Source organism: Mchenga conophoros, linkage group LG3, assembly GCF_057382185.1.
Source record: "Mchenga conophoros isolate Kocher_MC1m ecotype Shallow Benthic linkage group LG3, M_conophoros_male_GT1.1, whole genome shotgun sequence".
NCBI lineage: Eukaryota > Metazoa > Chordata > Actinopteri > Cichliformes > Cichlidae > Mchenga > Mchenga conophoros.
This window is the reverse complement of record NC_140528.1, coordinates 35,981,356-35,992,371: the sequence shown is the minus strand read 5'-3', so window position 1 is coordinate 35,992,371 and position 11,016 is coordinate 35,981,356. Positions and strand designations below refer to the sequence as shown.

The 11,016-nt window shown below is 42.5% G+C and overlaps 2 protein-coding genes across 2 annotated transcripts; both read right to left on the bottom strand.

Annotated features, from left to right (window-relative positions):
* Window positions 1-1,360: 1,360 nt before the first annotated feature.
* Window positions 1,361-2,972, bottom strand: LOC146578404 (nuclear factor 7, ovary-like). The gene has a single exon (XM_085259387.1). It carries the CDS (start codon window positions 2,967-2,969, stop codon window positions 1,578-1,580), a length of 1,392 nt encoding a protein of 463 aa, XP_085115513.1. The 5' UTR covers window positions 2,970-2,972; the 3' UTR covers window positions 1,361-1,577.
* A 1,869-nt stretch (window positions 2,973-4,841) lies between these two features.
* LOC146578403 (uncharacterized) lies at window positions 4,842-9,435 on the bottom strand. The gene has a single exon (XM_085259056.1). The coding sequence runs from the start codon at window positions 7,383-7,385 to the stop codon at window positions 5,823-5,825; it is 1,563 nt and encodes a 520-aa protein (XP_085115182.1). The 5' UTR covers window positions 7,386-9,435; the 3' UTR covers window positions 4,842-5,822.
* Window positions 9,436-11,016: the final 1,581 nt, after the last annotated feature.

Below are 11,016 nucleotides of genomic sequence, written 5' to 3'. Positions count from 1 at the left end.
AATATATCGCCACCTGTTGCTTTGGCATGTTCCTAGCAGCGTTTTCCTTCATTTCTGCCTTTACGTGTGGACGGGATTATTTTTTAAAACGTCCGTTTTCAAAATCTCCATTTTCAAAAATACCCGTGTACGTGTGGACGTAGCCTCAGATTTAATGAGGAAAGCCGGGAGGACTTTAATCTTTTTCTCAAGAATATACAGTAGTCTGCGAATTAATATATATGGTTTTAATAATACTAGATGTTATTCTGCTGGGAAAAGATAGTGCTCAGCTGCAGATGAGAGAACATCATGATCACACGTCCCTGTGAGTATAAGTCATCTGTTTTATAGCGACATGTGGCATAACTCCATCTGACACTTTGATGTTCATCTATATTCACCCAGAAATCAGGACAAATGAGCCAGTCTCTGTGAAGACGTCTCAGAGCAGAAGTTTTTCATCCCATAAAGCAGGGGTGTCCAATCCCAGTTCTCGAGAGCTACTATCCTGCATTTTTTAGATGCATCCCTACTCCAACACAGCTGAAATTAAATGGTTTAATTACCTCTTCAGCATGCAATCATATTTGGCAAAGGCCAGATAACAAGCCATTCATTTGATTCAGGTGTGTCAGAACAAGGATGCATCTAAAAGCTGCAGGACGTTAGCTGTCGAGGACTGGGATTAGGCACCCCTACCAGAAAGGATCTCACATCAGCTGCTACCATCTTGTGGCCAAATTTGGTTACTGTCTTTGGAATCTGTCTGAATGAGACATTTGTTTTAGAAATGTTTAACATGTGTTTATTATTCATCACACAGTTATCTACAACCTCTAACTCCATATTAAGCTTCGAAGTCATTGATTCAGTATTTAGCTGTGTGTTTTTTTTATGTCATCAAAAACTCAGCAGTCTGTGCCTTTTTAATACAAATTGAAGAATATAAATAAAAAACAATAAAAATCAATCTTATAGATTCATCCCATCTCTGCTCCATCTGCTCTACATTATCTGATCGTTATGAGAAAATTCTGTCAGGATTAGAAACTTAAATTTTTATATATTTATTTTAATTTCTGTTAAATAACCTTTAAATTAAGTTCCAGAGTGGGTTTAATGGTTTTACTTTAGTATTTACTGTTCAGACATTTTGAGCTTTTTCATTGTGGCATGTGTGGTATTTTTCAGGCTGTGAGATTTAAGAAACTCTATTGTGGTATAAATCTTTTGACAATATATATATTTTTTGTCATAAACAGACAAGAAAAAAACAACAAACTGCTCCTCCCATTCAATACATGTCAGTCCATATCCCAGCAAACTAAATCATCTCCATTTACACATCAAATAGAAACATGAATCACTTGGAATGATTAGAAACTTGATAGAATTTCAAATCTAGTTTGGGGAGTCATTCAGTGAGAAACAGTGAAATGATTTTCCATGTGAAAAGGTGGACAGCAGAAACAGAAAGAAACAGTGAAACTAAAAGAGAAACAAAGAGCTTTGGAACAACGAGGCAGCAGGAGGACAGCTGCAGTTTAACAGCTTCAACTCACTGACAGGAAACAACATTAGAAACATCATCATCCTCAACTCATCTGCTGCACTGACACTGACACCTTCAATGGCAACACCTTCAGTTTACCATCAGTGCTGATATATGGAAACATCCTGTGAGTGAAAGTGTGTGTGAAGGTGTGTATGTGTGTGTTAGTATCAGGATCAGAGAACGACAGCTTTCCTCTGTTCCAGTCCAGATTCACTCTGATCCTCTGGAGCTTCTTCTGGACTGAGAGAGCAGTGAGAGGAGCTGATGGTGAGCATGCTGAGTATTTACTTTCATAGAACCGTATTCTCCATAATGCAGACCGTATGCTTCCCATTCTCTGCACAGACTCTGCCAACACACCCAGTGCCCACCATGTACCATCTCCAACTTTGACATCCCAGCTGTGAGTCCCTGAGTTAAAGCCCTCAGAGCCCAGGACAGAGCAGATAAATCCATCAAACCTCTCTGGATTATCAGGAAGCTGCTGCTTTTCTCCTCCTCTCACACTGGTCAGATCTTCAGACAGGATGAGTTCTGGATGAGCAGTGTTTGGGTCCAGAATGAGAGAAGTGTAGGAGACCATGTCCTTCATGTTGTTCCAGATGTTGAAGGTCAGGTTGCCCAGGTGTTTGGCCTGGTCTATCAGAGCTCCTGAGGGCAGCTGTGGATCATCCAGCAGGGGGCAGCGCTGGACTCTTTCCACTGCAGCCTTGTAGTTGTGCAGGAATGAGACGTCTTCAGCTCTCAGCTCCTCCTCTGTGGTTCTGACTATGTCTGAAAGAGCTGCTATCTCTCTGCTCAGAGCCTCCATCTTCTCCTTCATCATCCCACTCTTCTGCTCCTCTTCCTCCCTCAGTGCAGCCAGCCTGGCCTCCTCTTCCTCTGCTAGAAACTGGTGAAGCTTCTTAAACTGCTCCTTAATCTGCCTCTCTGTGTGTCGGGCCTGGACCTTAATGTGTTCTGCTGTTTGATCAAACTTCACTTGAACTTCTTCACAAACCTTTAACTTCTTCTTTAAGGGCTCCAGAGTTTCCTGAAATTCCTTTTTGTGTTGTTGTGCAGCTTCAGCAATGGGTCTGAATCTGTGCTTGGTGTGTTTTTCTGAGTCTCTGCAGACGAGACACACTGGCTGCTGATGGTCCAGACAGAAGAGTCTGAGTTTCTCAGAGTGCAGACTGCAGAGAGCCTCTGAAGCTCTCTGATCTCTCTCCTGTAAGAACGACTCACACAAGTTCTTTAAAGCTCGGTTTAAAGGTGGTTCTTCCCTTGAAGATCTTCTCTTACAAATTGGACAGTGTTGTGTTGGTCTCTCTCTCCACCATCTATTCAGACAGTCTTTACAGAAGCTGTGGCTACATGACAGAAGAACAGGATCTCTGAAGACCTGCTGACAGACCGGACAGCAGAGATCCTCCTCTGATCTGGAAGCCATTGAGTCTGTGAGTGAAGCTGAAAACAGCAGACAGGAAGTACAGTCAGTCCTGGATCCCCTCGCTCCTCTACTACCTTCACTGAAACTTCCTTTAAATTGTGTTTTTGCTCAAACTCACATTCAGTGTGTGGAGCGTCAGCAGCTTGAAGCAGCAGTGTTGGAGTTTTCCACTTTTCTCTCCTGTAGCTGGTCTCACTCAGTGGAAGCTGCTAGTTTGCTCTGAACTCAGTCTGATTGTGTGTGTGTTTCTCTTTACCCAGGAAGTTGAACAACCTGTTTTCTCATTTCTCGTAAGGTGAGTGACATAAGGGGCGGGGCTTCATTCACCTTCATTTTACCTTCCTTCCTTCCTTACCCAGGAAGTTGAACAACCTGTTTTCTCATTTCTCTTAGGTGAGTGACATAAGGGGCGGAGCTTCATTCACCTTCATTTTACCTTCCTTCCTTCCTTACCCAGGAAGTTGAACAACCTGTTTTCTCGTTTCTCTTAGGTGAGTGACATAAGGGGCGGAGTTTCATTCACCTTCCTTTTACAAAGCTGTTGCATCACCTGAGTTCTGCCAGTGAGGAAGTCCAACACCCATGCACACAGGTGACTGTTGAGTCCTAGATACTTCAGCTTTGTGAACAGTCTGCCGGGCACTATTGTGTTGAACGCTGAAGTGTAATCAACAAACACCAATCTCACATAGTTACCCTATTTCTTGTCCATGTGACTTAAGGTGGTGTGCAGGACATGGGCAATGGCATCCTCTGTGGTTCTGTTGGGATGGTAAGCAAACTGGAGCCAATCTGTTGTGTTTGCAATGGTGGAGAAGATGATATTCTTCAACAGCCTCTTGAACACCTTCATAACCACTGAGGTCAGTGCAACTCGCCGGTAGTCATTCAGGCATGAGGGCGTGTTGTACTACTGGTTCTACTGGTGGTGGTCAGAGGGCCCGGTGGCGCCAGAGGACACTCCGTAGGATGCCTTCTCCAAGTCCACAAAACAAATAAATCTGTACATAAATGTGTTGCTAGCTGTTGGTGGTTAAACTCCAAGCTAGGGGCTAATTTTAAATGGCTGGGCCCTGGGCTAGAATCTAATATTGGGTGTGGCTGGCTAAGCTCTAGACTGGGAACTGCTATGGCTGGGTTTGACTGAGTTCTAGTCTGGAGACTATGGGGGAGTCTGTTTGACACTTTGATTGGGGTGCTGATACCCTGAGGACTGTGGGGATTCACCTGCCTCTGATCTTCAATCGACTGATTTGACTTACTTCTCAAAAAGTACGTGTCAATGCGAGGCCCCTTTCTCGCTGAGGCACTTCTTCCTTCCTTCGTGGATTTTAAGACCCATGTCAGTTGTTAGTTTTGACCAGCCACAAATGCAGTTCTGCAGCTTCTTTCCTACCGTCATTGATGGTCCATTATTTGCAGTGGTGGTTGATCTATTCATCGTTGGTGCTGTTCCGTGGTTCGTTGCCATTAAATCCGTCCGGAAAGGTTCTTCTTCCACCCCTGCTCTCACAGACCCTAGGGGTATCTTCTCTTTTGAGATTTCTGTAGCAATATTGGGTGTACCCAAGTACTCTAAAAAGCGCTATGTCCTGCTGGTATCAGGCGCTAAACCACACCAGCCCCATTAGGGTCTATTCCCTCCTGCTAGCAGTCTTTCCAGGCTTTCCTTGACAATGCATTGCTTTTAATGGTGAGAATCTTGGCTGTTATGAGCAAAGGCAGCCCAGAAACCTTACCATCAGCACAGATTGTAGTGGGCCACAACTTTCGGTCTTTCACCCAAGCTGTTGGGGGAAAACTCTGTAAAAGACCCAGGAGAAATAAAGACACAATGAGACAAAGTTACTTTCTTTATCAAACGTGTACACGGGTGAGCTGCTAAGAACAACTCACACCATGCACAGTGGCTTGGTAATTTTTATAGGAAAGACAGTGAGAACAGGATAAGAAAATACAAAACAAATAAAATAAACAACTCCATATGTGGCGCTAGTCTCGTCAGCAGAGAGCTGGGAGAAGGCTGTGAGAGATAAAACAATCTAAAACAATATGTCCCAAAACAGTATGTCTTTGCTGAGAAAGTCTAAAAAGATAATTCTAAACTAATCTAACCATAGGCAAAGGGCAGACAAAAGGCATCTTTGTACATTTAAAAGAAGGTAAAGAAACATAGAATCATTTTTCCTGTAACATTCCCTCCTGTTTTAACTTATTTTAAATGTATACAACAATTGTCTATGAAGGTTATTTATTAAGTATCTTAGGCAATTTTTAATTTCCAAAATCTTCAAAATGTCAGCATAGCAGAAATGGCAGTCATTTGGTCTAAAGAATAAAACAAAAGAAAATAATAAAAAGAAAAACATAGTAAATGAAAATCATAGTAAATGAAATAACAAGTGGAATAAACAAGAAAAAATAATAAAACTACAAAAAATAAAGGATAAAAACCTTATATTTTAAAACGAAAACTTACAAAAAATAAAAGGATGAAAAGTAAAATGAAAACTTTATATTTAAAAATGATGAAAACCTAATATGTAAAATGAAAACTTCAAAAAATACAAGGATGAAAACCTTATATTTTAAAATGATGCAAACCTTAAATTGAAAACTTTATATGTAAAATAATGAAAACTTCATATTTAAAATGAAAACTTTATGTTTAAAACTGAAGACTTCAAAAAAAAAATAAGAGTATGAAAACGTTATAAAAATGAAAAACTTTATGTTTAAAAGTCAAGACTTCAAAAAAATAAAAGCATGAAAACTTGCATAACCTACTAATGTGTTAATCAGTGCGTGATCACTTGACAAGTCATTTTTAATCACCACGTCATTTATTAGCAGCTAGTACAAGTTCTCCTCTAACAGAATTGCAACGGGATGTTGTTCTTCTTCAGGCACGGCAACATAAGCAGTCATTGTAGTTGTTATCATCTGTGAAATCATTACTCTTAGGCATGGCAACACACACAACACTAATATGAGCAGTGCTATCATGATGAGACCTAGAAGGAAAAATGGCTTTGCTACAGCAGCCAGCCATGAACCGCCGAACAGCCAGTCCAGCCAGCTTTGTGCTGTAGCTGCTCCAGGTGTGTGTTCAGTGACATATTTTTGCAGAGCGGTCAAATTCTGCAAAGCTTCATAAATGTCTCCTCCAGTTTCGTATCCATCAGGGATAAAAGTGCAACATGTTTCCCCGATCAGCTTGCAAACTCCTCCTTGTGATGCTGTTAGCAGGTCTAGTGTCAGTCTGTTCTGCAGCACCATCGTTCTGATGGCCTGCTGTTCTCCTGCTAAGGCAGTTCCCAGGGTCTTAGTCAAGTTGATGTGTCGTAGCAGAGCATATCGGTTGATTTCCACATGATCCCGCACCTCGGCAACTCCAATGCCGGGGATCAAGCTCTGTAAGAATTTCACTCCACCTCCCCAGATGCGAAACTCTCCCGGCACTCCAGTGTCCACAGTAATGCCGAAAGAATTGGGGGAGGCGATGTCCACTTCACGTCTCTGCCGGCTGCTTGGATGATGTGCAACACTTTGCATGAAGAAAACGTGATCTGATAATTCCACCAGGGCGCACAGACCTCCCCAACCTTCAGGGAGTGACAGATAAGCCTTGTTGCCACATAGGAAGTACCAGTCAGCCAAAACTCTGGTTCCTCTGCTGCTGGGTGCCGTCCGTGCACATCCTGTCTGGTACTGAGTCTTTGTTTGTAGTGGCATTCGGTAGCTGTAGTCGGAGCGACAGTTTAGGCCCATCAGCGTCGTGTTACTGGCACAGGTGGCGTTGATTGAACAGGTCATACACTTCCTCTCGTTCCTTGGTGGGCAGAAAGTGTATATGTGCTTACATAGGTGAGTAGGCAGCTCCCCCACTGCCCGCGATCCATTGTTCATCACACATACTGGCAGTTGTGATGCGTTCAGTTTGTTCAGTAGAATTACATCAGGCAGCGGGTCTGAGACTTGGGGCCAGGTCAGTAGGTATGTCTGTCCGGAACAGTTCACATTTGTGAGTGATGATGACCTCCAGGTTGCTTTCGCTGGGATGCTGTAGTTGGCTTTGGACCAAAGAGTACCGTAGCCTGGATGTGTTGCCAGGCCCAACAGGCACCAACTGCGATCTTCAGGTATGCTGTACGGCCACAGGCCAGACGTCTGCGAGGATAGGGGCATATGGGTACATGCATAGCAGTCAGTTTTGTTATTCAAGTGAGCTGTAGTGTTCATAAACTGCCACCAGAAGTTAGTGGCGTAGCCATGGGGAAACTTGGTGTACTTTCCTTTGTCATACAGTGTCTGCCTTTTCTCCACATAGCGTGACTTGTTGTCCCTCACGGAAGCAAAGGTGAGGAGCCCGGCCATGGTCAGGGCCGCTGCAGTTGATAAGAGCCACCACCTCATGACGACGGAACACACCCTCCTGTCGCGAGTAGACCCCCCGGCCAGGAAAGCTGACCCCTCCACCGGGCGAGATCACAACAAGCGGGCAAGCCTGCCGTCAGCTGTGTTTAGATGGCTTCACTGACTCGCCTGCAGTGACTCTGATGGATCCAGGATGGTCGTTCCGCAATTTTGCAAGCGGTCGGTGTAGTGAGGAGGACTTGGTATGGCCCCTCCCACCTGGGTGTGCTCCAGTTTTTCCTTTGGAGCACCTTGATCAGAACCCAGTCACCGGGCTTTAGTCTGCAAGACACTGGAGAAACATCATCAGGTTGTTGATTATGTACAATGATCTCTTTGTTTTCTAACAGCTTAGACATCCATTCTGCTAATGTGTTTTCTCTGATTGCTTTGTCTATTGGTTGACTGGTAATAGGCAGTGGAAACGGCCTGCCATGAATGATTTCAAATGGAGTTAGTTTATGGGAGCCTTGCGTTAAGCGCATCCACATTTTCACTAAACCCAAACATTCAGGCCACGGCCTTCCTGTTTCTGCCATGCATTTCCTGAGCCTTTGTTTTATAGTGCCGTTAGTTCTCTCTACAAGGCCTGCGCTCTGAGGGTGATAAGCACAGTGGTGTTTTATGCTGAAACCGAGTGCTTCAGAGACCTTAGTGATGACATCATTTACAAAATGAGTGCCGTTGTCTGACCGTATCAAAGCTGGGATGCCATATGTGGGTATGAAGTGATTGCACAGGCACTTTGCTACTGAAATTGCATCTGCCTTTTTCACTGGATAGATTTCCGGCCACTTTGAGAACACGTCTATAACCACTAGGGCGTATTTTGACCCTTGACATTCGCTTAGTTCAATAAAATCCATATGAATTGTGTGAAAAGGATGAGGCGGAGTTGGAAAACGGCCTCTTTGTGGTCGCAGGTTACCCTGAGCATTATATTTTTGACACGTCATGCACGTTCTGACAAATTGTTTTGCTGAAGTTTCAAAATTTACAGTGTAAAAATGAGAGTTGACAATACAGGTCATTCCCCCCGATGACAAATGCGTACAGCCATGAGTCACTAATGCCGCCATCTTGTGGAGCGATTTTGGCAACACTGGCTTGCCATAACACATCATTAAATCGTTTGTCAGAACTGCACCGTGTTTTAGCCATTTTGCCTGCTCTGCTGTGCTCGCTGCTTTTTGTTCACTTTGCAACACATCCAGTGGAATCTGATGTGTGTTTACTGCCATCAATGTCATGTTTGTCTTTTGTGCCGCCTGTTTTGCGGCTCTGTCAGCAAAATTGTTGCCTGTAGTAATAAAAGAGCCATCAGTTTTGTGTGCTGCACATTTACACAATGCGAGTTGTTGTGGTAAATTTATTACAGTCAGCAGGCGTTGTAAGAGGCTTGCATGCTGGACTGGTTTACCGGTTGATGTAATCATTCCTCTGTTTTGCCAGAGCTTTGCGAAATGATGCACAGCAGAGAAAACATACTGGCTGTCTGTATGTATGTTTATTAGTTTGTCTTTGTGTATTTAGCTTTCGCGTATCACAGCTATCAGCTCAGCGCTCTGTGCAGAACATGAAGAAGAAAATGGTTTTGCTTCTATTATTTTACTATCTGTGGTTACTGCGTAACCTACACAATTTCGGCCTGTGCTGTAAGGTCAAATGCTGTTCTCCTAGCTTCCACACTTGCTGATCATAAGGTGGATCTGGGCCTGGAGTTTGTTTAAATCTCAGAATGTTGTGATACTCGGTCGGTTTCTGGCACTCAGGTGTAATACCAGAAAAGAATGGCATGACTGCTATCTTAAGTTTTGTCAGAGCGTCTCTACCTAGCAAATTTACTGGACACAACGGGTCATATATGCATTTAATAAAGCACCTGCGGCCACTTGCTGTGTGTACTAGTTCTAAAAGGGCAGTTAATTGTTGTACAGTTGTGTGGCCTGAAGCTGACTTTACAACTAATTTGTCCTCTACTCCTACAATCTCGTGGGAAGTGACCTTCCTCTCCACGGTACTAGCAGGCGTTGTCTCTATGTTATCTGCTGTTTCTGCGTGGCTGTCTGCAGCCTTAGTGTTTGTGACTTTGCTCGCCTCTCTGTTCCTGATAGCCACCTGCGAATTAGTGTTTTAGTCTATTGTCAACAGTCAGCCTTATTTTGAAGTTACAGAAAGCTTCTTCTTTTTTGTTCGTCTTGGTTTGGGAGAATAGATGCAACACTACATTTTCACTTAAGGCAGTTTTGAATAATTTCTAGTTTTTCAAACAATTCATGGATCTCACACATTTCAAACTTTCAAGTTAGGGTTGTTTCCCATTTATACATATATATATTTAACTTTTCATTGCTCACAGCTCATAGCTCACAGCTCTAAACCTAGGCATTTTTCAATCATATGCCTAATCACTATGTGTCACTGTGATTCTCAAGTATTGTCACAAGTTCGTTTAAATTCGTTTCCAAAGCCAACAAAATAATCAAACAAAAACAAAAAACATAAACGTGTCAGGACACAAAAGAAAAAAGAAAAATGCTGCCACCCGAACAAGGCAGAAGTCTGCATATGTTGGCTTGTAATAGCATGCAGCTTGTAACATGGTAGACTAATGTGCCTGTGTTAATCCAGCTCCATATTATTGTGTGAAGTTGCACTGGGTTGGGAGTGGTTTTGTGTGTGTCACATTTTTGGTGAGCCAATGGCTGGAATGAGGTTGGACTAATTAGAGGCAGGTGTACTTGATTGCACTGATACACTGGTCTACTTATAGCCCACACTACAACCACTGCTGTTTTGTTTTGTCTTATATAACAGCAATAGCATATTATAATATTTTATCAGTGTGTACCATTATACTACTACTGAGCCAATTTGATAGTTAGGATCATCTTATTCAGCAAACAGATAATTTAGAATTCATCCAATCTGCGGTCACATTTGTTCTCTCTGTTGCATGGTGGACCAGGCAGTTCTATTATAATATATTATTTATATTTTATTTTGTATCCATCAAGGGCTTCAGATGACCTGCAGAATCATCCTTTTCCCAGGGTGGAGACAGTTACCTTTTCACACACTGTCCTTGGCTGAACAATGACACAGCCTTAATATACCTTATTTATTTTATTAAAATATTTTTGTGTGAATTATTTGCTTTATATTCATTTTATACATGCTGGGCATGGTCATCATGCCAACTGTGTTTCATTGTTAATATCACTTTACAGGTTGTTATCCTTGCTATTATTAATTTCAAATACTCTAAAGATAATTTCTACTGTAATTTTCCCTTTGTTCATCTTTATTTCGTACTTTTTATATTTATATCTACTCAGTGGGGTCTGTTTTCAACCCTTTTAAACTACTTCAAACTACTTTGATCTCTAGTTTTCACTTAATAAGGGATTATTAAGTTCTTCCTGATCTGGGTGGTGCTGCAGATGCGGCTGCAGGAGTGAGTGATGGTTTACTAAAAGGATTGTGGGAACTGCACAGTGTCTCGTCTTCTGGTTTTACTAAACTGGCAGTTGAGTTCTGTTCTTCTGACTGTTTATATTTTGTTTTCTTAAATCTCTCAGTTTACAGACACTGTTTTTGTCCGGCGTCTGGACTTTTCTTTTCTCACCAC

Excerpts from the sequence above, each read along its gene's own strand:
- LOC146578404 (XM_085259387.1), bottom strand. The coding sequence starts at position 2,969 with ATGGCTTCCAGATCAGAGGAGGATCTCTGCTGTCCGGTCTGTCAGCAG.
- LOC146578403 (XM_085259056.1), bottom strand. The coding sequence starts at position 7,385 with ATGAGGTGGTGGCTCTTATCAACTGCAGCGGCCCTGACCATGGCCGGG.